This window comes from Aotus nancymaae, unplaced genomic scaffold (assembly GCF_030222135.1).
Source record: "Aotus nancymaae isolate 86718 unplaced genomic scaffold, 86718_ANA_hifiasm-v0.15.2.pri h1tg000029l, whole genome shotgun sequence".
NCBI lineage: Eukaryota > Metazoa > Chordata > Mammalia > Primates > Aotidae > Aotus > Aotus nancymaae.
Window position 1 is genome coordinate 87,065,309 of NW_026988442.1, and position 27,764 is coordinate 87,093,072.

The 27,764-nt window shown below is 46.9% G+C and overlaps 1 protein-coding gene and 4 pseudogenes across 1 annotated transcript; all 5 read left to right on the forward strand.

The window, feature by feature from the left end:
- The first annotated feature begins 208 nt into the window (after positions 1–208).
- LOC105728183 (17S U2 SnRNP complex component HTATSF1-like) lies at positions 209–3,457 on the forward strand (annotated as a pseudogene).
- On the forward strand, positions 1,122–1,583 carry LOC110567717 (actin-related protein 2/3 complex subunit 5-like protein; the record flags this gene model as incomplete). Its single annotated transcript, XM_064382236.1, has 1 exon — positions 1,122–1,583. A coding segment is annotated over one exon (462 nt), but the record flags the coding sequence as incomplete, so codon positions are not given.
- A 6,960-nt stretch (positions 3,458–10,417) lies between the features above and the next one.
- On the forward strand, positions 10,418–11,765 carry LOC135277017 (putative oocyte-secreted protein 1 homolog; annotated as a pseudogene).
- A 4,022-nt stretch (positions 11,766–15,787) lies between these two features.
- On the forward strand, positions 15,788–17,060 carry LOC105728111 (perilipin-2-like; annotated as a pseudogene).
- Positions 17,061–18,086: 1,026 nt separating this feature from the next.
- LOC105728112 (large ribosomal subunit protein P2-like) lies at positions 18,087–18,410 on the forward strand (annotated as a pseudogene).
- Positions 18,411–27,764: the final 9,354 nt, after the last annotated feature.

Here is a 27,764-nt window from a genome sequence, read left to right on the forward strand (position 1 = left end):
AATAAATAAATAATTCTGCTCCCGCCGCGCGGACGATGGCGCCTGAGCGGGGCTTCCTTTACAAGTAATTTCCTGATACTGCCGAGGGAGCCGCACTGGTCTCAGACCCAGTAGGTGGCGGTGGCGGAGGCTGCGCTCCTGCGCGCTCCCACCGCCCCCTGGACCCAGCGTAGCGCCGACGCCCGGCGGAGCGAGTCAAGTAGGAAATATGAGCGGCAACAACTTGGATGGGAACGCTGAGTTTGATGAGCAGTTGCGAATGCAAGAATTGTACGGAGACGGCAAGGATGGTGACACCCAGACCCATGCCGGCGGAGAAACCGATTCTCTCCGGCAGCAGCCGACGGACACCCCCTACGAGTGGGACCTGGACAAGAAGGCTTGGTTCCCAACATCATCGAGGATTTCGTTGCCTCGTATCAGGCCAATTATGGCTTCTCTAATGATGGCGCATCTAGTTCTACTGCAGATGTTCAAGATGTCCCTGCTAGGACTGCAGAGGAACCTCCACAAGAAAAAGCCCGGGAACCCACTGATCCCAGAAAGAAGGGAGAAAAAAGAAAGGCCGAGTCAGGATGGTTTCATGTTGAAGAAGACAGAAATACAAACGTATATGTGTCTGGTTTGCCTTCAGATATTACAGTGGATGAATTTATACAACTTATGTCCAAGGTCGGCATTGTTATGAGAGACCCTTAGACAGAGGAATTTAAGGTCAAACTTTCCAAAGATAATCAAGGAAATCTTAAAGGAGACGGTCTTTGCTGTTATTTGAAGAGAGAATCTGTGAAACTTGCGTTAAAACTTTTGGATGAAGATGAAATTAGAGGCTACAAATTACATGTTGAGGTGGCAAAGTTTCAACTGAAGGGAGAATATGATGCCTCAAAGAAGAAGAAGAAGTGCAAAGACTGTAAGAGGAAGCTGTCTGTGCAACAAAAGCAGCTGGATTGGAGACCTGGGAGGAGAGCTGGACCATCCTGGATGCACCACGAGCGAGTTGTCACCATCAAGAATATGTTTCGAGGAGCCGGGCGGCCGCTTCCCGCCCCCGAGCCAGCGCGAGCGGAGCGGAGCGGAGATCGGGCCGCGAGGGGAGCCGGCTGAGCGGGCGCTGAGCTCCCGCCGTGGCCCGGAACTCGCTGTCCTCGCGCTTCTGCCGGGTGGACATCGACGAATTTGACGAAAACAAATTTGTGGACGAGCAGGAGGAGGAGGTGGCGGCGGCGGCGGCGGAGCCAGGCCCGGACCCGAGCGAGGTGGACGGAATTCTGCGGCAAGGGGACATGCTTCGGGCATTCCACGCAGGCTTGCGGAACTCTCCCGTCAACGCCAAGGATCAAGCTGTGAAGGAAAGAGCCCAGGGTGTGGTGCTGAAAGTGCTCACAAACTTCAAGAGCAGCGAGATTGAGCAGGCTGTGCAGTCACTGGACAGAAACGGCGTTGACTTGTTAATGAAGTACATTTATAAAGGCTTTGAGAAGCCCACAGAAAATAGCAGCTCAGTGCTGCTCCAGTGGCATGAAAAGGCCTTAGCAGTAGGAGGACTAGGCTCCATTATTACAGCAAGAAAGACTGTTTAAAAAAATTAAAAGACTCATGTTACCTTGAACAATTCTGGATGCCCAGGCTGGTGAAGAAGGGATTGACAATGGGCCATCTTCTTAGGAACTCTCAACTAAACTATTTCAGGACATGTATCTGCTGAAATGTATTTTATTTTGAAGGTGGAGGGGAAAATTGTCTGTTTCCTAAATCCTGTGCAGGATCTTATAGTCTATGCCTTTGTCTCCGAGTACTGCAGAACTGACATTTTGTCTACGAGTGGTGGCTGGCATTGGTCAGGCGCACCTGTGTGCACTGGGGGAGGGATGGTTTGGGCAGGTGCAGATCCAAGGGCTGTGGTAAATGGGAGAGCTTGTGTTTTTGAAGTGGGAAAAACCAAGAGTTTGTACAGACATCCTGTCTTCCAGAGAAGGAGGACGCTCTTGGGCTCATTGTAAAGTGCCTGCTGCATCAATAAAGCTCTTGGCTTATTAGTTAAAATAATAAAAAAAAAAGAATATGTTTCATCCTATGGATTTTGAGGATGATCCATTGGTGCTGAATGAGATCAGAGAAGACCTTCGAGTAGAGTATTCAGTTTGGACAAATTAGGAAGCTCCTTCTCTTTGATGGACACCCAGATGGTGTGGCCTCTGTGTCCTTTTGGGTTCCAGAGGAAGCTGATTATTGTATTCACACTCTGGATGGAAGATGATTTGGTGGCCGTCAAATCACTGCCCAGGCATGGTGGAGGAAACCTCAAGAGAAAGGGAGGAAAGGCTAAGAGGATGGGAGGCTTTCCTCAGTGCTCCTGAGGCCAACAGAGGCCTTAGGCATTCAGATTCTGTCTCGGCTTCAGAAAGGGCTGGGCCTTCTAGAGCAAGGCACTTTTTAGAGCACCCAACACATCTGAAATGAATGCTCAAGAAGCTGCAACTGGAATGGCATTTGAAGGACCTATAGATGAGAAGAAGTTTGCAAAGACAGAAGATGGGGGAAAATTTGAAGAAGATGCTTCTGAAAACAAAGCTAAAGAAGGTGGCCCAGAAAAAGAGGCCAAAGAAGGCCAAAGAGGCCAAAGAAGGGTTTGAAGGCAGCTGCTCCCCAAAAGAGTCTGAAGAGGGCAATCCCGTAAGAGGATCTGAAGAGGGTAGTCCTAAAAAAGAGTCAAAAAAAGAAGACACTCAAAAATGACTGTGAAGAGAATGCCCTTGCAAAAGAATCTGAAGATGACCCCACGAAGGAGTCTGAAGAGGAGGCTGGACCCAGAAAAGAGTCTGAAGAAGGTGACTCAGAGAGTGTCTGACGAAGACTGCTCTGAAAAACAGTCTGAAGACGGCTCCGAAAAAGAATTTGAAGAAAATGATCTCGAGAAGGATTTGGACAAGAATGGCTCTGAAAAGGAGCTTCCTGAAAATGTTGACAAAGAGTTAGAAGAAAATGACTCTGAAAACTCCGAATTTGAAGATGACAGCTCTGAAAAAGTGTTAGATGTGGAAGGCTCTGAGAGAGAGTTAGAGGAAGATTCAGATGAAGAGGAAGAAGAGGAGGATACATATGAAAAAGAATTTGGTGATGAGTCCAATGAGAAAGGATGAAATCGCAGATGAAAAGGGGCTTGAAGCTGCTGATAAAACAGAGGAAGAAGGCGATGCGGATGAAAAGCTGTTTGAAGAGTCAGATGACAAGGAAGATTAAGATGCAGATGGAAGGGAAGATGAAGATGCTGACGAAAAGTTGTTCGAAGATGATGATTCTAAAGACAAGTTGTTTGATGAGGAGGAAGATGCTGATGAGAAGTTGACTATTCTGATGAGAGGGGGACTTCGGGTGGTTTTGGGTGTGTTGAAGAAGGGCCCCATCCACTGGCAGCAGCTTTATTCCCAGTAGTGATGATGATGATGATATTTAATCCCTTAAACTTGCTTCTTAGGGAGAGTCCTCCATCTACATTTGCCTGTGCTTCAGGATAATTACTAGTAGTGTTACATGAACATGTGCATGGTGGTTGGATGCCATCAGACTAATACACTGAAGTTTTTCATTGTTATCTGTACCTACTGGTTTTAAATATATGTTAATTGACTGTTCAGTTATAATATCATGGTTATATTGCAAGCAAACTGGATACTGTTCTTTTGTCAGATTTGTTAAATGCATGCAGAATAATATTTTTTAAAGTATTGAAGTTTGTGACATTCATCAATAAAAATAAGTTGATAATATGCAGAAACTGAAAAAAAAAAAAAATTCTGCTCCCTGGCTGGGCTCGGTGGCTCACACCTGTAATCCCGGCACTGTTGGAGGCCATGGCAGGTGGATCATGAGGTCAGGAGTTCAAGACCAGCCCGGCCAAGACGGTGAAACCCCATCTCTAATAAAAATATTAAAATTAGCTGGGTGGACTGGGCACGGTGGCTCACACCTGTAATCCCAGCACTTTGGGAGGCTGAGGCGGGTCGATCAAGAGGTCAAGAGATTGAGACCATCCTGGCCAACAAGATGAAACCCTGTCTCTACTAAAAATACAAAAATCAGCTGGGTGTGGTGGTGCGCCTGTAGTCCCAGCTACTCGGGAGGCTGAGACAGGAGAATCGCCTGAAACTGGGAGGCAGAGATTGCAGGGAGCCGAGATCACGCCATTGCACTCCAGTCTGGCAACAGAGCAAGACTCTATCTCAAAAAAAAAAAAAAAAAAAAGTGTATATATATATTAGATGGGCATCGTGGCAGGTGCCTGTAATCCCAGCTACTCGGGAGGCTGAGGCAGAGAATTGCTTAAACCTGGGAGACGGAGGTTGCAGTGAGCTGAGATCATCCCACTACACTCCAGCCTGGGCCACAGAGTGAGACTCTGCCTCAAAAAAAAATTCTGCTCCCTAAATGCTTGGGGAGACTGATTGAGTAATACAACTTGAATCTCCCGCACAGCTGGCTGTGTGTGAATTACTCTTTCTCTGTTGCAATTCCTGTGTCTTGAGAAATCTGCTCTGTCTAGGCAGTGGGCCAGGTGAACCCATTGGGCAGTTACACCATCATCTTCAGGGTTTTTTTTTTGTAATTATTATTATTTTATTTTATTTTATTTTATTTTTTTGAGACGGAGTTTCGCTCTTGTTACCCAGGCTGGAGTGCAATGGCACGATCTCGGCTCACCGCAACCTCTGCCTCCTGGGTTCAGGCAATTCTCCTGCCTCAGCCTCCTGAGTAGCTGGGATTACAGGCACGCGCCACCATGCCCAGCTAATTTTTTGTATTTTTAGTAGAGACGGGGTTTCACGATATTGACCAGGATGGTCTCAATCTCTTGACCTCGTGATCCACCCGCCTCAGCCTCCCAAAGTGCTGGGATTACAGGCGTGAGCCACCGCGCCCGGCTTGTAATTATTTTTACAGCCCACAAATGTTAGGAACTTAGCACTTTAGCCAGAACTCCAAAGCTAAATACATGGGTATTTTGTTGATTAGAGGACATGGTTGTTTTATTAAATTAACAATATTAAACTAGTCTTATTTACCAACAATTTACCCAAATCATTTGAACTAAAAGGCATTTGAGTTAGTTTCTATTTTTCTGATAAAATACATAATTTAAGTGCTTATTTTTTCTTTTCTTTTCTTTTTTTTTTTTTTTTTGAGAGATAGTCTTGCTGTTGCCAGGCTGGAGTGCAGTGGCTCAATCTTGTCTCGCTGCAACCTCTGCCTCCTGGGTGCAAGCAATTCTCCTGCCTCAGCCTCCTGAGTAGCTGGGACTACAGGCGCCCCCCCCACCATGCCTGGATAATTTTGTATTTTTAGTAGAGATGGAGGTTTTACCATATTGTCCAGGCTGGTCTCGAACTCCTGACCTTGTGATCCGCCCGCCTCAGCCTCCCAAACTGCTGGGATTACAGACTTGAGCCACCGTGCCTGGCCTATTTTTTCTTTAACCCAATTAATTGAGCTTTCATGTATTTTGGTAATGAAATATCATATCCGCATGACATACATAAACAATACACATACAGACACAAGCAGACTCTGTAGCTTAATAAATTTCATTTGCCAGGTTTGTGTGTGTGTGTGTGTGTGTGTGTGTGTGTGTGTTTGAGACAGTCTCGCTCTGTTGCCCAGGCTAGAGTGCAGTGGCGCCTCGGCTCACGCGGCCTGGCCTCGAACTCCTGACCTTATGATCCGCCCACCTCTGCCTCCCAAAAGTGCTGGGATTACAGGCATGAGCCACCACACCTGGCCACCATTTGCTAGTTTTTAAATACTTTCTCTTCCCTCTTTAAACTATCAAGCCCTAAACAATTGTTAGCAACATAATCCTTAATTTACACTTTCAAAGACGTGACTCTGAAGTCAAAATTTACAACTCAAAGGCATAGCACTTAGATCTAAACACCATTATCTGCTGAGACAAAGAAGGACAGGAGTAAAGGATTCAGTCAAAGCAAAATTGCCAGGAAGTTATCTTCAATAAAGGCAAGGTTTGTTATGTAAATTATAAGTCAATATTTTCCCCATTTTAAGAGGTTTTTTTTTTTTTTTTAGACAAGGTCTCTTTCTGTTACCTGGGCTGGAGTGCAGTGATGCAAGTTTGGCTCCCTGCAGCCTCGAATTTCTGGGCTCAGGTGATCCCCCTACCTCAGCCTCTTGAGTATCTGGGACTATAGGTGCATGCCACCATGCCAGGCTCATTTTACTTTTTATTTATATATTTTTTGAGATGGTTTCCCTCTGTCACCTGGGCTGGAGTAGAGTGGTGTGATCTCAGCTCACTGCAACTGCTGCCTCCTAAATTCAAGCAATTTTCCTGCCTCAGCCTCCCGTGTAGCTTGGATTACAGGCACTCGCCACCATACCCGGCTAATTTTTGTATCTTTAGTTGAGAAGGGTTTCACCATATTGGCCAGGCTGGTCTCAAACTCGTGACCTCAAGTGATCCACCTGCCTTGGCCTCCCAAAGTGCTGAGATTACAGGTGTGAGACGCCACACGCAGCCAAGAGTTTCTAGTGGTTTATGTGCAATGAAGGAGATGCCATTACAAGGTATATTTCCTTTATAGATGTATATTATTCAGCAAAGAGTTTCAAATTCACCACGTAAATGCTAGAAAGTTGTATTTTGGAGACCAGTCTCTTTAGATAGACCCCCAAATACCAATCTATTTAGATAGGTATTCATTTCAATATAGCTGGTTTTGGCTGAGCGTGGTGGCTCACACCTGTAATCCCAGCACTTTGGGAGGCTGAGGTGGGTGGATCACCTGAGGTCAGGAGTTTGAGACCACCTTGGTCTCTACAAAAAATACAAAAATAAGCCAGGTGTGGTGATGAGTCCCTGTAATCCCAGCTACTCGGGAGGCTGAGGCAGGAGAATCACTCAAACTTGGGAGGCGGAGGGTGCAGTGAGCTGAGATCATGCCACTGAGTTCTAGCCTGGGCAAAAGGGCAAGACTCCATCTCAAAAACAAAAAAACATAGCTTGTTTCTTAATTAGATGAATAACATAGTGGAGCTCTCTAATGAATAGGGCATATAACATATTTGCAGTTTCCATGACCAAATATTTAAATATGTGGAAAGGGCCAGGTGTGGTGGCTCATGCCTATAATTCCAGCCCTTTGGGAGGCCAAGGCAGGAGGATTATGTGAGCCCGAGAGTTTGAGACCAGCCTGAGCAAAATAGTGAGACCCTATCTTATTTTGAAATGGGGTCTCCCTGTGTTGCCTGGGCTGGAGTGCATGGCACTATCTTCACTCACTGCAACTTCTCAACTGATCCTTCCACCTCAGCCTCCAGAGTATCTGGGACTACGGGCGCACACCACCCTGCCCAGATAATTTTTGTATTTTTTTCTAGAGACAGGTTTTCATCATGTTGCCCAGCCTGATCTCAAATCCCTGAGCTCAGGCAATCCTCTCACTTAGGTTTCCCAAAGTGCTGAGATTACAGGCATGAGTCACAACACTGGCCTTAACAAAATTTTTTTTTTTTGAGATAGAGTTTTGCTCTTGTTGCCCAGGCTGGAGTGCAATTACTGCAACCTCTGCCTCCCGAGTTCAAGTGATTCTCCTGCCTCAGCCTCTCCAGTAACTGGGATTACAGATGGCTGCCACCATGCCCAGCTAATTTTTTTGTATTTTTAGTAGAGACGGGGTTTCACAATGTTGGCCAGGCTGGTCTCGAACTCCTGACCTCAGGAGACCCATTCGCCTCAGCCTCCCAAAGTGCTGGGATTACAGGTGTGAGCCACTGTGCCTGGCTAAAGACAAAGAATTTTTTTTCATAGTGAAAGCAAGTTTATTAAGTAAAGAAATAACGAATGGTTACCCCATAGACAGAGCAGCTAAATTAAAAAAATATATATATATGTGGAAAGCAGACACGAGCAGAAGCCAGCACAGCTAGCTGACTTCCACTAGTGATAGAGGCAGGAGACAGCCAAGTGCCGTCTAGGTCATTATGCATAGGGGGTTTGCCTAAACATGCCCAGGTGAAAAATTCCGTCCCTTAACACGTGCAAGGAAAATAAATCAATGTAGAGAGGCTCAGACTAAGGACACCCATGCGCACTGGAAGAATGGGGGTGGAGCCACCAGGAATTCACGCCTTATGCTGGGGAGGAGCCGGGTCTCTCCAACTTGTGTGGTAGCCTGGTATTCAATTTGTGAGGTGGACACTTGAGTTCAGGACTCTCCTTTTGCTTAATAAATTCCGCCCTCCTCACTTTTTTTTTTCTTTTTTTTGAGATGGTTTCCAGCTCTGTCGCTCAGGCTGAAGTGCAGGGGCGCGAACTTGGCTCACTGCAACCTCCTCCTGCCAGATTCAAGCGATTCTTTCGCCTCAGCCTCCCGAATAGCTGTGATTACAGGCATGTGCCACCACACCTGGCTAATTTTTTTGTATTTTTAGTAGAGACGAGGTTTCACTAATTTGGCCAGGCTGGTCTCGAACCCCTGACCTCAAATGTCCACTTGCCTCAGCCTCCCCAAATGCTGAGATTACAGGCGTGAGCCACTCTGCCTGGCCCCATCCTTACCTTTCAATGTTTCTGTGTGCCCAATTTTTCTGGATTTAGCTGAACCAAGGAACAAAAAATTCTGCATCACTAGGTGTGCTGGCTTCCATTTGTGCCTGCCAGTATTCCACGTTTACATTTAATCTTGAGTTTCCAAAGACAGGAACACCATGAGACCAGGCCACAAGTGCTTCCACAGCACACCTCACTATAAAGACATCCCCCTGAGGCTAGTGGGCAACCCAGTGCAAATCAGCCCACTCTGTGATCAGCCCATCTTTCTTCTGAGATACAAAAATTAGCTGGGTGTGTGGTGCGTGCCTGCAGTACCAGATACTCGGGAGGCTGAGGCAGGAGAATCACTTGAACCCAGGAGGCAGAGGTCGCAGTGAGCTGAGATCATACCACTGTACTCCAGCCTGGGTGACAGAGCAACACTGGGTCTCAAAAAATAAACAAGTAAATAATAAAAAATAAAATAAAATAAAATTCAAAATTATCTGAGCATCCTGAATTTTATCTGACGCTCTTTCTTCAAATTGCTATATCCTATGTCTTTCCTCAGTTATATCTTATCATGAAGACCTTTCCCAGCCATTTCATTTAGTATAGCTCCCCTGCCTGACTTCTCTCATAAATTGTCCTGGCCCTAGCACCAGCTTACAGCATAGTTTCCTGTTTATTTGCTTGGTGTCTGTCTTCTTCAGTATAGAATGCAATCTTGTGAGGGCAGGATTTTGATGCTGTGTTCATCACTGACTCCAAAATGGCACATAGCAGGCTCTCAGTAGATAGCTATTGAACAAATGGAAGCATAAATAAACAAGTGATGCTACATTTGCTTTCTCCAGTGCTGTGGGAGCAGATCCAGGGAGCAGACAGGAGAGAAGGCTATAGTCCCTGCCCCCGGTGGAGCCGGAAGAATCAATAATTTTCATTTATTTATTCATCTAATGTGCTTTGCACACTCCCTATCTGCCAGGATCAGCTCGTTGCCAGGGATGCTGGATAAACAATCCCACAAGGTTCCTGTGGTCTGGAGGAGGAAATAGACATTAACCCATAATAGGGAGATGACAACTTAATTATAGTGGTGAACTGTCAATGGAGGAAAAGCAAAGGAAAAAAAAAAGTCTGCCTGGCGTGGTGGCTCATGCCTGTAATCCCAGCACTTTGGGAGGCCAAGGTAGGCGGATCACGAGGTCAAGAGATGGAGACCATCCTGGCCAACATGGTAAAACCCCATCTGTACTAAAATACAAAAATTAACTGGACGTGGTGGCGCACACCTGTAGTCCCAGGTACTCGGGAGGCTGAGGCAGGAGAATTGCTTGAACCTGGGAGGCGGAGGTTGCAGTGAGCCAAGATTATGTCACTGCACTCCAGCCTGGCGCCTGGTGACACAGCAAGACTCTGTCTCAAAAAAAAAAAAAAAAAAAAACAATTCTAACCTGGTCTAGGAGTCAGGGAAGACGTCCCCAAGGAAGGAACGTGGAGTTGAGACCTGAAGCTGAGCATGAATAACTGGGGGCAGAGATGTCATTCCAAGCAGGAAGCCCAGTTAATGCAGGTACCTTGAAGGGGGAAAGAGGAGTGGAAGGAGGGCCAGGGTGAGGAAAAAGGCCGGGCACAGGCAGTTACTGGGAACCTTGCAGCCTGACTTGTCTCTGGGGAGGAAGGAAGAGCCAGCTCACAGGGCCTTGTGGTTCAGGTGATGTCCCATTTCTGTGTTAGTCTGTTTTTGCATTGCTATAAAGAAATACCTGAGGCTGGGTAATTTATAAAGAAAAGAGGTTTAATTTGGCTCACAATTTAGTAAGTGCCAGGAAGCATGGTGCTGGTATCTGCTCCTGGGAGCTTTCGATCATGGCAGAAGGTGAGGGAGGAGCAGGTGTGCTACATGTGAGAGTGGGACAGACAGAGAGAGAGAGAGAGAGAGCAAGAGACAGGCAGGAGGAGGAGCCAGTCTTCTTTTTCTTTTTCTTTTCTTTTTTTTTTTTTTGAGACAGTTACACTGTTGTTGCTCAGGGTCACCACAACCTCTGCTTCCCGGGTTCAAGTGATTCTCCTGCCTCAGCCTCCTGAGTAGCTGGGATTATTGGCATGTGCCACCTTGTCCCGTTAATTTTGTATTTTTAGTAGAGATGGGATTTCTCCATGTTGGTCGGGCTGGTCTCGAACTCCCTACCTCAGGTGATCTGCCTGCCTCAGCCTCCCAAAGTGCTAGGATTACAGGCTTGAGTCACTGCATCCGGCAGAAAACATTTCTTGAATGAGATTTGGTTTTCTTTTCTTTTTTTTTTTTTTGAGATGGAATTTTGCTCTTCTCGCCCAGGCTGGAGTGCAATGGTGCAATTTCAGCTCCCTGCAGCCTTCACCTCCCAAGTTCAAGTGATTCTCCTGCCTCAGCCTCTGGAGTAGCCAGGATCACAGGCTCATCCCACCATGGCTGGCTAATTTTTTTGTATTTTTAGTAGACACAGGGTTTCACTATTTTGGCCAGGCTGGTCTCGAACTCCTGATGTCAGATGATCCACCCACCTCGGCCTCCCAAAGTGCTAGGATTACAGGTGTGAGCTACCACGCCCAGCCAAGATTTGGTTTTCAATTAGGGCAAATAAAGACTTGTCTGGGGTTAAGAGGGCTCTTTGTTCTCCATTCCTTTATATGCACCTGTGTGGGGACTGGTCAGCTATTCAAGCACAACGCACCACATTTTGGTTCTGTGCCAGGATTAAGCCTACAATATTTCAAAATTCGTATATGAACCCCAATAAAGTGTTAAAGGAGATGACTACCCTATAACCTATATTTTGCTGAATGTTTACTATGAGTTTTTCTACCATCCTCAGATGTGTGGTATTGTAACTGAAACTCCAGGAAATTCCTCTGCTTAAAACTAAAATCAAGTATATCTAAAGAAACTCTGCTGTCCCATCTGAAATGCCTCTGTTGTGTGTTGTCTGCAAAGGTGGAGTCTCCATGTTTTGTTCAGATTGGTCTAAATCTCTCTCCGCAGCCTCCCGTGTCGTGGGGACTACAGGCACATGGCGGTTATAGATTCTATTATGCCAAATTCCAGTCAGCATCCTCTTTTACATGAAGTTGAAAGGAGAGATGATGAAACTGACAGTGTTACTGAATGGGAAATAAAGGTGAGAATACACATTATGAATTAAGACATGGAAGTAACTTCTGCAATACAAACTTGTAAGAGTCTGAATGCTACACTCCCTTGTTTATCAAAGGATGTACCTTTATTGTAAGGGAAGAAACTAGGCTGTTCCCTTCAGTACTGAAAGGCAATTTGGAATCTCTGCCATTTCTTTCTTTCTTTCTTTCTTTTTTGAGACAGAGTCTCACTTTGTCACCCAGGCTGCAGTGCAATGGTGGGATCTTGGCTCACTGCAACCTCCGTCTCCCGTGTTCAAGTGATTCCCCTGCCTCAGCCTCTTGAGTAGCTGGGATTACAGGTGCTCGCCACCACGCCCAGCTAATTTTTGTATTTTTAGTAGAGACGGGGTTTCACATGTTGGTCAGGCTGGTCTTGAACTCCTGACCTCATGATCCACTCGCCTTGGCCTCCCAAAGTGCTGGGATTACAGGCGTTAGCCACCTCATCTGGCCCAATCTCTGCCATTCCTTAGGACTGATCATTTAACTTACTATTTTGTGAGAATCTGAGAGGCAGAAATGGGATTTAATGATCTCAACTGTCATCGGTCTAAAAAACCTAATTTGCAATTAAAAAAAAATTGGCATGTTGCCTTCTACTATTCTCATTCTCTTTTTCGTTTTTGAGATGGAGTCTCACTCTGTCGCCAAGCTGGAGTGCAGTGGCACAATCTTGGCTCACTGCAACCACTGCCTCCTGCATTCAAGTGATCTCCTACCTCAGCCTCCTGGGTAGCTGGGATTACAGGCAGGCGCCACCACTCCGGGCTAATTTTTATACTTTTAGTGGAGACGGGGTTTCACCGTGTTGGTCAGGCTGGTCTCGAACTACGGACCTCAGGTGATCTGCCTGCCTCAGCCTCACAAAGTGCTGGGATTATAGGCATGAGGCATCGCGCCCAGCCTACTCTTCCCTTTTAAAAACAGGAACCACCCCTGCATTTAATTTTATGAAGTTTTACTTATGAATAAAGTTTGTAGTATTAAAAAAAAGTAGCCAGAGATGGTGGCTCACACCTGTAATCCCAGCACTTTGGGAGGCTGAGGCGTGTGAATCACCTGAGGTCAGGAGTTGGAGACTAGCTTGGCCAACATAGTGAAACCCCTTCTCTACTAGAAATACAAAATATTAGCCAGACGTGGTGGCAGCGCCTGTAATGACAGCTACCAGGGAGGCTGAGGTAGGAGAATCACTCAAACCTGGGAGGCAGAGGTTGCAGTGAGCTGAGATTGCACCGTTGCACTTCACCTGGGCAACAAGAGTGAAACTTCATCTCAAAAAACAAACAAACAGGGCCGGGCACGGTGGCTCACGCCTGTAATCCCAGCACTTTGGGAGGCCGAGGCGGGTGGATCATGATGTCAAGAGATCGAGACCATCCTGGTCAACATGGTGAAACCCCGTCTCTACTAAAAATACAAAAAATTAGCTGGGCATGGTGGCGCGTGCCTGTAATCCCAGCTACTCGGGAGGCTGAGGCAGGAGAATTGCCTGAACCCAGGAGGCGGAGGTTGCGGTGAGCCGAGATCGCGCCATTGCACTCCAGCCTGGGTAACAAGAGTGAAACTCCGTCTCAAAAAAAAAAAAAAAAAAAAAAAAAAAAACGAACGCCCCAAACACACACACACGCGCGCGCACACACATACACACACACACAAAAGTAGAAAAAAAATAAAATTTTCTCTGTCTCATTATCCAAAGATAACTATGTCATTGTATTTTCTTCCTTAAAACATTACTCTTATTTTAACACAGGCATCATCAAACTCTATTCTTTTTTGTTTGTTTGTGTGTTTGTTTTTCATCCAGCTCAAAATGTCATGAACTCTATATTAAATACTGGGTTTAGTTGTTTTCATTTATTTTAACAATAATCATTGGGCTTTATTATAATGAGCTTTTCATGAATTCAGTTCACAGTACTATTCTCCTATAGTTGAGTGTTTTAGTATCATTTTTTACATTATTAATAATGTTGTAATTGAATTGGTATTTTAGTCCAGAAAGCTTTTATTATATTTAGAATTATTTCTTTAGGATAGAGTCCCAGAACAAAGATCACAAAGTACAAACATTTTTAAGGTTCTTGACACTTTAAAAATGACTTTCCAACAGGGCATGGTGACGCATGACTATAATGTCAGCACTTTGAAGGCCCAGGAGTTTGAGACCAGCCTGGGAAACATAGCAAAAACCTGCCTCTATTATTATTTAAAAAAAAAAAGTTAAAAATATTTTAAAAATTAAAAAATTACTTCCCAAAGCATTTGCTAGTATACACGTCCACCAGTAATGTGAGTCTCTGTCTCTCATTATTTTTTGAAAATATGAGCAATTTATTGGGGTGGAAGTTACTTGAGGCAGTGTCATATTTTGGGATGATGTGTCCTAAGCCCCAACAAAACATATTCTGAATCCAAAACCTCAAAATTGGCTAAGACCCAAAAAGTCGGTCATTTGCGTTTGGCAGATTAAATGAAACAAATCACCTTTCCCCCAACTGACAATTCCCCATCAGGGATCACCAAGGACCAGAAAAAGGCCAGGGACTCTGGTAGAAGTCTGGGACACCGTGAGGTCATTGCAAATGGCTTTTTTCCCTGGCTCTGTCACAACCTGGGAGAACATTCCTAGGGATGACAGAGTTGGGGAGGACAGGACACACCCAGATTCTGTTCCTTACCCTCCTCCTTCAGGCACTGCAGGCAGAACTGTGGTTTTGACTCATAAATGACTTGATGATGAGCATCTTCAGTGGAAGAGGGTAGTCTAGGCCGAGGCTCACTAGGGGAGAGAGGCAGGCCTGGGAGAAGGTGAGAGGCACCAATGTCAGCATTGGTGACAAGGGTTACGCCTGTGTCGTAGCAAGGTTTGGCAAGCACCTCCCACAGCAAAAGCCTTCTAGAAAGCAGGCAGCATCCAAATATTACCATCGAACTTAAGTAAATGGAAAGAGGTTATTTAATTCCCTTTAACTTATATGTATCTACATGTATATATATATCAAAATGTTAAGAGGGGTTCTTTTTTTTTTTCCAAATTTCTGTTGATTTGCAAAGAGGGGTTATTTCTGTATTTCTGAGATGATGAGTGATTTTTATATTCTTCTTTATACTTGTATATTATTTGTAAATTTCTAAAATAAATACCATTTTAAAATTGAAAACATCCAGACTCCATAAATCATTGTAAAAATAAGCGAAAACTCAATTGGAAGAAAATTCTAGTTAAATATAGCAGCTGGAACATCAAAATTTATTTCTTCTTCCTACTTGAAACATCACTAAAGGTTAACGAAAGTATTAAAGCAGGCATAAATCCAAAAGACAAAGAATTGGGAGAAAGAAGATGACAATAGCTCGGAAATGTCCACAAAGTAGAGGAAGCCAAAAAGCAAGCGCGGAGAACTAGCACTGCATAGAGAAAGCTGCCGCTGGCTGGGCAGAGTGGCTCGTGCCTCTAATCCCACTACGCTGGGAAGCCAAGGTGGGCAGATCATGAGGTCAGGAGTTCGAGACTAGCCTGGCCAACATGGTGAAACCCCGTATCTACTGAAAATACAAAAATTAGCTGGGCGTGGTGGCATGCACCTGTAATCCCAGCTACCTGGGAGGCTGAGGCAGGAGAATTGCTTGAGGTCGGGAGGTGGAGGTTGCAGTGAGCTGAGATTGCGCCACTGCACTCCAGCCTGGGCGACAGAGCCAGACTCCATCTGTGGTGGGGGACTGGAGGGTAAGAGAAAGCTGTTGCTTACAGCTGCTGCAGGGCCTGGAGGTCGAGGAGTCCAACGGGAGGGAACAGCACAGGAGAGGGCAGGATGGGGCTAACAGCAGGACTGCTTGTTCATCTGTTTAAAAGCAGGCTGTGCCCCATAGAACAGGGGCTACCCCATCTAGATGCTTAAACATTTGTTCATGAATGGGTGAAGGGGTAAGGAATGGCCTTCCATTTGGGACTGAGGCCTCTCTTGTTACTCTGTTAAGAAAGCGCATTGGCCTTCGGGACATGCCTGCTCTTCGCCTTTCGCTGCTGTTCATCGATTTCTTTTTCCAGGAAGAAAAATGGCATCTGTTGCAGTTGATCCACAACCAAGTGTGGTGGCGCAGGTGGTCAACCTGCCCTTGGTGAGCTCCACGTATGACCTCATGTCCGCAGCCCACGTCGGCACAAAGGACCAGCATCCCTACTTGAAGTCTGTGTGTGAGATGGCAGAGAAGGGCGTGAAGACCATCACCTTGGTGGCCATGACTGGTGCTCTGCGCATCATCCAGAAGCCAGAGCCGCAAATTCCGGTTACCGATACCTATTCCCGTAGGGGGCTAGACAGGACTGAGGTTGTTGCCAATGCCCAGGGTGCTGTGACTCGGCCCAAAGATGCTGTGATGACTACCACGACTGGGCCCAAGGATTCTGTGGCCAGCACGATCACAGGGGTGACGGACAAGAGCAAAGGGACAGTGACTGGCAGTGTGGAGTAGACCAAGTCTGTGGTCAGTGGCAGCATTAACACAGTCCTGGGGAGTCGGCCGATGCAGCTCGTAAGCAGTGGCGTGGAAAATGCACTCACCAAATCAGAGCTGTCGGTAGAGCAGTACCTCCCTCTCACTGAGGAAGAACTAGAAAAAGAAGCTAGAAAAGTTGAAGGATTCAGTATGGTTCAGAAGCCAAGTTGTTATGTTAGACTGGGATCCCTGTCTACCAAGCTTCGCTCCCGTGCCTACCAGCAGGCTCTCAGCAGGGTTAAAGAAGCTAAGTAAAAACGCCAAGAGACCATTTCTCATCGCCATTCTACTGTTCACCTGATTGAATTAGCCAGGAAGAACGTGCATAGTGCCAATCAGAAAATTCAGGACGCTCAGGATAAGCTCTGCTTCACCTGGGTGGAGTGGAGAAGGAGCACTGGATGCGATGATACTGATGAGTCCACTGTGCTGAGCACATCGAGTCACAAACTCTTGCTATTGCCCGGAACCTGACTCAGCAGCTCCAGACCACGTACCAACATCCTGTCCAACATCCAAGGCTTACCGCAGAACATCCAAGATCAGGCCCTGCAATGAGGGCGATGGCAGGTGACATCTACTCAGTGTTCCGCAATGCTGCCTCCTTTAAGGAGTATCTGACAGCCTCCTCACTTCCAGCAAGGGGCAGCTGCCGAAAATGAAGAAATCTTTAGATGACGTGATGGATTATCTTTTTAACAACACACCCCTCAACTGGCTGGTAGGTCCCTTTTATCCTCAGCTGACTGAGTCTCAGAATGCTCAGGACCAAGGGGCAGAGATGGACAAGAGCAGCCAGGAGGCCCAGCGATCTGAGTACAAAACTCATTAAACCTGCCCCTGTTGGCCAGGCATGGTGGCTTACGCCTGTCATCCCAGTACTTTGGGAGGCCAAGGTGGGCAGATCACAAGGTCAGGAGTTCAAGACTAGCCTGACCAACATGGTGAAACCCTGTCTCTACTGAAAAAAAAAAAAATACAAAAACCTGCTCCTGTCACCACTGTGTGATGCAGCCAGTTAGATGACACCTTTTGTTATGTTGAAATTAACCTGCTAGGCAACCTTAAATTGGGAAACAAGTAGCTAATAAGAAGGCCGTCAATTATAGTTATTTCCAGCTGAATTAAGGGTTTTAATGTTTCTGGCATTCGCAGATGATTTCTGTTCACCTGGTAAGAAAAGAATGACAGGCTTGTCAGAGCCTAGCCAGAACTCACCAAAGATTCAAGTGCACTTATGTTCTCCTTCTGTGTCCATTGTGTTGCCTCTGCTACTGTTTGTATTGAATAAAAACATCTTCATTGGGCTGGGGTAGAAACTGGTGTCTGCTCTGGTATGATCTGAGCAGGCCGCTTTACTGGTTTATCTCATGATGATTGCTTCTACAACTTGATTTTATTTTTTTTTTATCTCTCAAATAGGAATACTACCTTTTCTTTTGAGATGGAGTCTCCCTCTGTTACCCAGGCTGGAGTACAATGGCGTGATCTAGGCTCATCGCAACCTCTGCTTCCTGGGTTTAAGCAATTCTCCTACCTCAGCCTCCCGAGTACCTGGGATTACAGGTGCCCACCACCACACCCAGCTAATTTTTGTATTTTTAGTAGAGATGGGGTTTCACCAGGTTGGCCAGGCTGGTCTTGAACTCCTGACCTCATGATTCACCTGCCTCGGCCTCCCAAAGTGATAAGATTAAAGGCGTGAGCCACCGTGCCTGGCCAGAATACTACCTTCGATTTCAATAAAATTCACTTCAGGATAGACCAGTTTAAAAAAAAAAAGGCCTTTTCCTCCCTGATGCCACTGAAGTCCCACGCGTGAGGTCTCTCTGCTGCCGCCACTGCAGATGCCACCAAGATGCACTACGTTGCCTCCTACCTGCTGGCTGCCCTGGGGTAACCCCTCCCCCAGTGCCAAGGACATCAAGAAGATCCTGGACAGCATGGGCAGAGAGGCAGACGACGACCGACTCAACAAGGTTATCAGTGAGCTGAACGGAAAGAACATTGAGGATATGACTGCCCAGGGTATTGGGAAGCTTGCCAGCATTCCTGCTGGCCGTGGCCATCTCTGCTGCCCCAGGCTCCCCTCTTCCCTGCTGCAGCAGAGGAGAAGAAAGATGAGAAGAAGGAGGAGTCTGAAGAGTCAGACGATGACATGAGATTTGGCCTCTTTGATTAAACTCCTCCTCCCCTGCAAATAAAGCCTTCCTATGCATCTTAAAAAAAAAAAAAAAAAAAAAAGGCCGGGCGCAGTAGCTCACGCCTGTAATCCCAGCACTTTGGCAGGCCGAGGCGGTGGATTACGAGGTCAAGAGATTGAGACCATCCTGGTCAACATGGTGAAACCCCATCTCTACTAAAAATACAAAAAAAAATTAGCTGGACATGGTGGCGTGTGCCTGTAATCCCAGCTACTCAGGAGGCTGAGGCAGGAGAATTGCCTGAACCCAGGAGGCAGAGGTTGCAGTGAGCTGAGATCACACCATTGCACTCCAGCCTGGGTAACAAGAGCAAAACTCCGTCTCAGAAAAAAAAAAAAATAAATAAAAGCACACATAGGAAGAACCTTTCCACATTGAGACACTGAATCTGTGCCCCCAAGGCTGAGGCCACATTATGGCACTGGCACACAAGGGCTAAATGCACGCACACCTGTGCTCAGTGCCAGGCCTCCCTTGGTGTGGCTGCTGCTGCCCTGTCACCTTGGCCCATTAGGAAGAGCCCAAGTAAATGGCTGGAACAGAGGGAAGAGGGAGGAACAGCTGGGACGGGGAAGCAAGGATGAAGCTTGGCCGTTCCTAAGCCCAACTGCACAGGGGCCTTGAGCATCTGTGGACAGGACACCAGGAAAGCACTCATGGCCTTCTCCCCTGCTGGAAGATGGACCTCCCTCGTCCCAAGCCAGGCACCCTGCCTTCAGTAATTCTGGACCAGCACTGTCCCTGCCACTTGCCCTGGGGAGGGGATTGTTTCACAGACCCTTAACACCTAACAGCCAGTCCTGCTCTCACCTAGGGGGACCCTCATTTATCAAATACCATCTTTAATTTACACTGGTTGCATTCTCTCTGCCAGCCTGTGAGGAAAAACCATTTTTCCAGTCCTCTGAGGAAATGGAGACTCTGAGAAGCTAAATAACAACCCCCAGCCCGGTCTCTGCACCTGAGCCTGGCAAAGATTCCTCCCAGAGCTTTCCAGATTCCACACTCGCTGACTGTGGCTTCTTCTCTGCAGGGCACTGGCTAGCCCTGGGGACACCCAAAGGTAAATGGGCCCTGTTTTTTTCCTTCCAGGAGTTTACTTATCTTAGAAGAGATTGGAAGGTAGCCAAGTGGCTACAGGGCATGAGTCAGAATAGGGGCACTGTTGTAGGAGCACAAAGGAGAAACAGAAATTCAGGTAGGGCTGGCAGGAAGAGTTCAGGGCCCTTTCTAAGGAAGGAAGACTCGTGTTGACTCTTGGGAGAAAGAAGGGCTCTCTAGGCAGTTTGGAAAGGAAGTCCATCCGGTGCTGGGGAACACGCATTAGCCACGGTCAGCTGGGACAAGCTGGTGGGCAGCCTCAGAGGCCAAGGGCCGGGAGGGCAGGGGCTGAACCTTAGGCGGCTTCCCTGGCAGCACTTGCAGGCCAGCTTCTAGGAGGCAGAGTCCAGGCAGGAATGCCTGAGGATGAGAAGGTACTGGGGAAGAAACCAGAGCTGGGCAGTGGGAACAGAGAGGAAGAAGACCAACTGGAAGGACACTGCTGAGGGAAGGACAGAGGACTGGGGACAGGGAAGGGGCAGGGGAGGAAGGCCCAAAGGAAGCCCTCCCCTCGGGCCACCAGGAGACAAGAGGCACTCTATCCTCTTCTGTAGCGGGTGGGTTTTAAAGCTCTGTGTGTTCATTTCCTATCCAAAATTCCTTTTAAAAAGTGGACCATAATCCCAGCACTTTGGGAGGCCGAGGTGGGACGATCACCTGAGGTTGGGAGTTTGAGACCAGCCTAACCAACATGGAGAAAACCCGTCTCTACTAAAAATACAAAATTAGTCGGGTGTGATGTTACATGCCTGTAATCCCAGCTACTCAGGAGGCTGAGGCAGAAGAATTGCTTGAACTGGAAGGCGGAGATTTCAGTGAGCCGAGATCATGCTATTGCACTCTAGCCTGGGCAACAAGAGTGAAACTCCATCTCAGAAAAAAAAAATAGACCTATGAGGCTGGGCGCGATGGCTCACGCCTGTAATCCCAGCACTTTGTGAGGCCAAGGCAGGTGGATCACCTGAGGTCAGCAGTTTGAGACCAGCCTGACCAACACGGAGAAACCCCGTCTCTGCTAAATATACAAGATTAGCTGGATGTGGTGGTGAATTCCTGTAATCCCAGCTACTTGGGAGGCTGAGGCAGGAGAATTGCTTGAACCCAGGATGCGGAGGTTGCAGTGAGCCAAGATCATGCCATTGCACTCTAGCCTGAGCAACAAGAGCAAACTCTGTCTCAAAAAAAAAAAAAAAAAATTAGCCAGGCATGGTGGTGCACACCTGTAATCCCAGCTACTCAGGATGCTGAGGCAGGAGAATCCTTGAATCTGGGAAGCAGAGGTTGCAGTAAGCTGAGATCGTGCCACTGCACTCCAGCCTGGGCAACAGAGCAAGACTCTGTCTAAAAGAAAAAAAATAGGCCAATGAGTGGATAAACAAACTGTGATATGGACATACAATGGAATATTATTCAGCCTGAAAAAGCAAGGAGATTCTGACACGTGCTACTACCTGGATCAACGTTGTTATGAACATTGTGATAAGTGAGATAAGCCAGACACAAAAGGACACATCCTGTATGGTTCCATTTACATGAGGTCCCTAGAATAGTCACACTTGTAGTGACAGAAAGTAAAATGGTGGTTGTCAGGGCCTGAGGGGAGAGGAACGGGAAGTGAGTGTTTAATGGGTGCAGAGTTTCAGTTGGAGAATGTGAAAAAGTTCTGTGGATGGGTAGTGGTGACGGTTGCACAACAAAGCGAATGTACTGAATGCCCCTCAACTGCACACTTAAACACGGTTAAGATGCTACGTTTCAGGCGGTGTGGTGTCGCACGCCTGTAATCCCTGCACTTTGGAAGGCTGAGGTGGAAGGATAGCTTAAGTTTAGGAGTTCATACAAACCACAGTGCTTCCATTATTCATGTTAAAAAGAAAAAAAAATAGGAGTTCAAAACCATCCTGGGGCCAGTCACAGTAGCTCATGCCTGTAATCCCAGCACTTTGGGAGGCCAAGGCAGGTGAATCACCTGAGGTCAGGAGTTCGAGACCACCCTGGTCAACATGGTGAAACCCTGTCCCTGCTAAAAATACAAAAATTAGCCTGGTGTGGTGGTGCGCGCCTATAATTCCAGCTACTCAGGAGGCTGAGGCAGGAGAATTGCTTCAACCCAGGAGGCGGAGGTTGCAGTGAGCGAAGATCGCACCATTTCACTCTAGCCTGGGCGAAAGAGCGAAATGCTGTCTTAGGAAAAAAAAACCCAAAAAAATGAAAGAAATAGCCTGGGTAATACAATGAAACCTGTCTCTGCAAGAAAATACAAAATGTAAAAATTAGCTGGGCATGGTGGCATGCACCTGTAGTCCCAGCTACTTCAGAAGCTGAGGTGGGAGGATGATTTGAGTCCAGGAGGCGCAGGCTACAGTAAGCCGAGACGGTTCCACTGTACTCCAGCCTTGGCGACAGAGTGAGACCCATCTCAAAAAAATGATACAATACATTTTAGGTATATTTAACACACACACACACAAATCGGCCAGTGCAAGATGAACCAGAAGAGAGCTGCTTTGTTCAGTATGAATGACTAAGAGTGATGATGCTATTTACCGAGACAGGAAGCAGACCAAGTGAGCAGGTTTGTGGGGAGAGATGAGGTCAGCTCTTGGAGGTGACAATGCTCCTGATAATCAAGCCTTCAGTAGAGGCCCCTGCACCCGCACGGGAGGTGCTTTGTCCCCTCCTCCATCAGCCTCGCAAGGCGAAGGCTCTTGCTTTCATTTCATAGGGGAGCTGATGGCATTTAGCCAGTATGACCCAGTTTTGTCCAGCCCACTGTGAGGGCCATCCTCTGTGATGTGGCCAGCGGGCAGGAGGCGACCTGCAGCTGAGAGAGCAGATGCGAGTGAGAGGAGTTGCAGCGTTTCCTGCACTGAGAGCCTGGTAAAGCCATGGGCATGGCTTGGCCCCCACAGGAAGGAAGGAAGAGGAAGAGAGGTGAGGGCCAGCCCTGGGGGAAGCCCTGCAGATTCTCTCTTTACTGAGTCCTGCCCATCTCAGCAGCTCCTCCTGGAGAAACGTCCACCCCAATGTCCCCAAGTGAAGACCTCTGCCTTGCTCAGCTCCTGCCCAGCAGCTGATGCTGCGGCCTCTGCCAAGCATGAGGAGAGGAGCCAGCTCAAAGTGACTCATTCTAAATCAGGCTGGCTCCGTGGATGCGGATCAACGCCCTAGACCGCACCTGGCAGTGAGGAACCAGTGGGAGGAGAGGTACGTGCTGGACTCCACTGGACGGCACTTGGAGTCTTGGCGGAAGCAAAGACACCAGCCTTACACCCCGCCAGCCCAGCCAGTGATGGGTGGAGAGGAGGCAAGGCTGGGGGCTGGTGGGTGACTGTGTAATTCCCAAGCCGGGTGAAAATCTGTACCGGTTTTGAGGAGGCGGTCACTTCCCAGCTCCAAATAACAGAAGCATCCAGAAGGAAATAACCAGAGGCTTCTGCCAATTGATCTGGAGACTGGGAAAAGGTCCCACAGTTATTAATAACCTCTGTGTTCTGGGAACTGATTTCATGCACCAAACAAAAGGATTAAAAAGTTGCTGTTGAAGGCAAAGTGGTTTCAGCCAACCCTCTCCTTTCTGTCATCCAATAAATAAGCATTTTTCTCCACAGGAACCCTTCAAGCTGATTGGCCCCTTGACAGATCTGGTGAGCTGGGAGCTGTGTGGCTGACTGGCATATTTTGAGAACCACTCTGTCCTCGTGAAGTACTTTCTGCGGGCAACCCTCATTTGCCTCGCTCTGAGTGTGGGGGTGAGACCAGTTGCTCCTATGGCTTCTGGAAAACAGCTGAAGATGGAGCCCACTCCTGGCCTGAGCCCTGAGCAGCATGTCCTGTAGGAATCCTGGAAGAGAGACACTATATATATATATATATATATATATATATATATATATATATATATGTGTGTGTGTGTGTGTGTGTGTGTGTGTGTGTGTGTGTGTGTGTGTATGTATTTTTTTTTTTTTTTTTTTTTTGAGACAGAGTCTTGTTCTGTCACCAGGTGCCAGGCTGGAGTGCAGTGGCACAGTCTCAGTTCACTGCAATCTCCGTCTCCTGGGTTCAAGCAGTTCTCCTGCCTCAGCCTCCTGAGTAGCTGGGACTACAGGTGCATGCCACCATGCCCAGCCAATTTTTGTATTTTTTAGTGGAGACAGGGTTTCACCATATTGGCCAGGATGGTCTCAATCTCTTAACCTCGTGATCTGCCCACCTTGGCCTCCCAAAGTGCTGGGATTAACAGGTGTGAGCCACCGTGCCCGGCTGAGAGACACTATATTAATTAATCCTTGCAAAGTTAATGCAATGAACTTCAACTTGTACAACAGAGTTGTGGTGACGCTGTTGTACAAGTTGAAGTTCATTGCATTAACTTTGTAAGGATGATAGCTGGCCTTTCGCAGGTATTGGGCCCACTCAGTAAGAGGATACAAATAAACAGGTTAAGATCTGAGAGACTGTTAGAGAGACAGCTTCCTGTAGAGACAGTGTTAGAAACCACAGTCAGTTTGCTCACTTACTAAACTCTGAGCAACTTGAAGATAGGGTAAGTGTCTCGCTGATATCCATACTTACATCTGACAATGCCCATCAAGATTAGCTGCTCTGTAAATTGATATAATTGAATGCTATTGTGACATGGAATTATTACAAAAGACAACCAGCCACTACTTCCAACTCCATTCCTATGATAATTTATTTCCTGACGTCAGCCAAGGAGATAGGAACCGAAACCGCCTTTGCAAAATTATGACTGAGACAGTGAAAGAGATCTAACTTAACTGACTCCATCTTGCTTCTAACCTCCAAGCTGTCCTTGTTCATTCCTGGGCGTAGGCTAAACCAATTTTGGGAGACACTTAGTTTACAGTTTAATCAAAGACGGGTAACAGCCCTTTCCCAAGCAGACCTCCTTCTTGCCTGGGGACTAGATTGCCTTTGTAGGACTAACATTAGCAATTATGGTTTAGGAGTCTTGCAGCTGGAGGCTACAAGATTCTGACCCTCTCTACATTGCTCCTAAGATCAGTACCTGAGATATGCTTCAGACCCTGCACTTGATGGATCTGCTGGCACCACCTAGATCAATAAACTGGCTCTTCTGATCTTGTGGCCCCCACCCATGAACTGACTCAGTGCAAGAGGACAGCTTCGACTCCCTATGATTTCATCCCTGATCAATCTGCACTCCTGCCTCACTGGCTTCCCCTCACCCACCAAATTATCTTTAAAAGCTCTGCTCCCTGAATGTTCGGAGAGACTGATTTGAGTAATAATAAAGCTCTTGTCTCCGGCATAGCTGGCTTTGCGTGAATTACTCTTTCTCTATTGCAATTCCCCTGTCTTGATGAATTGGCTCTGTCTAGGCAGTGGACAAGGTGAACCCCTTGGGTGGTTACAGAACAGTCTCTTGTCCTTGCTCCCCACTGTCCCCATTGGTGGGGTCCCCAGTCCCCAAGCATGGTCAGGAGCAGCTCTTTGCCAGGCTCTGTGACTCACTCACAGTCCAACCTTGGTCAAGTTCACAGTGAGTGCTGTGCACTCAGCACATGCAAAGATAAATTCTGCTTTCCTGTCCCTCTTCCTGCAGCCCCTTGGTCTACTGATGTAAATGTTGACCAGAGGTTTTCTAACTCCCTCCCACCTAAATGACTACACAAGCTGCTTAACTGGCTTCTTGTCCCTTTCTTTTCTTTTCTTTTCTTTTTTTTTTTCTGAGACGGAGTTTCGCTCTTGTTGCCCAGGCTGGAGTGCAATGGTGTGTTCTTGGCCCACTGCAAACTCCTCCTCCCAGGTTCTAGTGATTCTCCTGCCTCAGCCTCTAGAGTAGCTAGGATTACAGGCATGTGCCACCATGCTCGGCTAATTTTGTATTTTTAGTAGAGACGGGGTTTTGCCCTGTTGGCCAGGCTGGTCTTGAACTCCTGACATCAAGTGATCCCCCTGCCTCAGCCTCCCAAAGTGCTGGGATTATAGGTGTGAGCCACCGCGCCCGACCTGTCCCTTTCAACCCAGTTTCCTTTCTGCAGTGAGAGTGCTTTTTTCTTTTTCTTTCTTTCTTTCTTTTTTTTTTTTGGTTGAGATGGTCTTGACTGTTGACCTGGCTGGAGTGCAATGGCGTGATCTTGGCTCACTGCAATCTCTGCCTTCTGGGTTCAAGAGATTCTCCTGCCTCAGTCTCCAGAGTAGCTAGGACTACAGACACATGCCACCATGCTCTGCTCATTTTTGTATTTTTAGTAGAGAGGGGGTTTCATCATGTTGGCCAGTGTAGTCTCAAATGCCTAACCTCAAGTGACCCGCCTGCCTTGTCCTCCCAAAGTGTTAGGATTACAGGCATGAGTCACTGAGCCTGGTCTGAGAGTGCTTTTATTCAAACACAATCGGGTTTTAATTCAGCCTCCTGAATAGCTAGGGCTGCAGGTACATGCCACCATGCCCGGCTCCTGGCAGATTCTTACAAAAGTAAACATACCTATGACCCAGCATTTCACTCCTGAGTATCTACTTACAAGAAATGGAAACGTTCACAAAAAGACTTGTACTTGTTTTTCAAAAAAGTTTTATCTATAATAGCCAACTACTGGAAACAATCCAAATGTCCATCAATTGGTGAGCAAATTGTAGTAATCGATGCGATGGAATACTGCTTAGCAATTAAAAAAAACGAATTACTGATACACATGACATAGACGAATCTCTAAAGCATTATGCTGAATGAAAGAAACTAGACACAGAGGACCACATACTGTATTTACAAGAAAGAACAGAAAAGACAGAACCATTGTTTCAGAAAGCTGATCAGTAGTTAGCCAGAGTTGGGAATCGGGGAAGGGACTTGACTGCAAAGGGGCAAGACCGATGGTTGGGGTAATGTTGGTTTTACAACGGTATGAGTTTGTTTAAACCCATTGAATACTTTAAGATTGGTAAACTTTGCTGTTTGTAAATTATACCTAAATAAAGTTGATTTAAAATAAATATGCTGGGTGTGGTGACTCATTCCTGTAAACTCAGCACTTTGGGAGGCCGAGGCCGGCAGATCTTGAGGTCAGGAGTTCGAGACCAGCCTAGCCAACATGGAGAAACCCCATCTCTACGAAAAGTACAAAAATTAGCTGGGCGTGTTGACGGGCGCCTGTAATCTCAGCTACTTAGGAAGCTGAGGCAGGAGAAGTGCTTGAACCTGGGAGCAAGACTCCACCTCGAAAAAAAAAAGTAAATAAAGGCATAGAATAGTGAAAAAACCCACCATCTGGAAAAAAATTAAAGAAATGATAAAGAATTGCATGGTGAGGAGGCTTAAGACAGGACGCTCTGGAGGAATCAAGTTCCATCCAACCCGGGGCTGTTTGGTGTGGGAGAGGTATCCTGGCAGATTGTTCTTAGGCTGTGGTTCTCAAACTTTTCTTGACATCAGGACAGCTTGGGAACTTGGAAGAAAACAAAGGCCCAGCCCCTATCCTGCTGCAATGAGCTCGACCTCTTTGTTCTTGTCAGGCACTTTCTTAGGTGGTGGCCATGTTGGAGTGCAATGGCGCGATCTCGGCTCACCGCAACCTCCGCCTCCTGGGTTCAGGCAATTCTCCTGCCTCAGCCTCCCGAGTAGCTGGGATTACAGGCACGCGCCACCATGCCCAGCTAATTTTTTGTATTTTTAGTAGAGACGGGGTTTCACCATGTTGACCAGGATGGTCTCGATCTCTTGACCTCATGATCCACCCGCCTCGGCCTCCCAAAGTGCTGGGATTACAGGCGTGAGCCACCGCGCCCGGCTTCCCCAGAGCTTTGTGTGCGTTCTTTCCCTTCCTGGAGGGCTCAGACACCTTCCTGCCGCTGGGGTTGGGTTAGGCCCCCTTATCATGTGCCCTTGGCTTACTGGGCCTGCTTTCCATAGCACACAACTTATAATTGCTTGTTTGCCATCTGCTTCCTCATGAGATAGTAAGCTCTATGAGGACGGGGCCCAGGTTACCAGTGTGTGGAACGGTGCCGGATACACTGTTAATTTATCTGTTCTTGGACCGTGGTCCTGAAGCGATGCCCAGGAGGATTGAGGAAGTTGAGGTCAAGATTGTGTAAAGCTCCAAACCAGCTCTTCGTTTTTCAAAACCAGAAAAGCTGCATGTTTAGATTGCTTTAGGCTATTCAGCTCCATTACAATTCAGGTGAGTAATGAGTTTCCCTCATAAACTAAGTTTTTTTTTTTTCCTTTTCTTTTTTATTTTTCA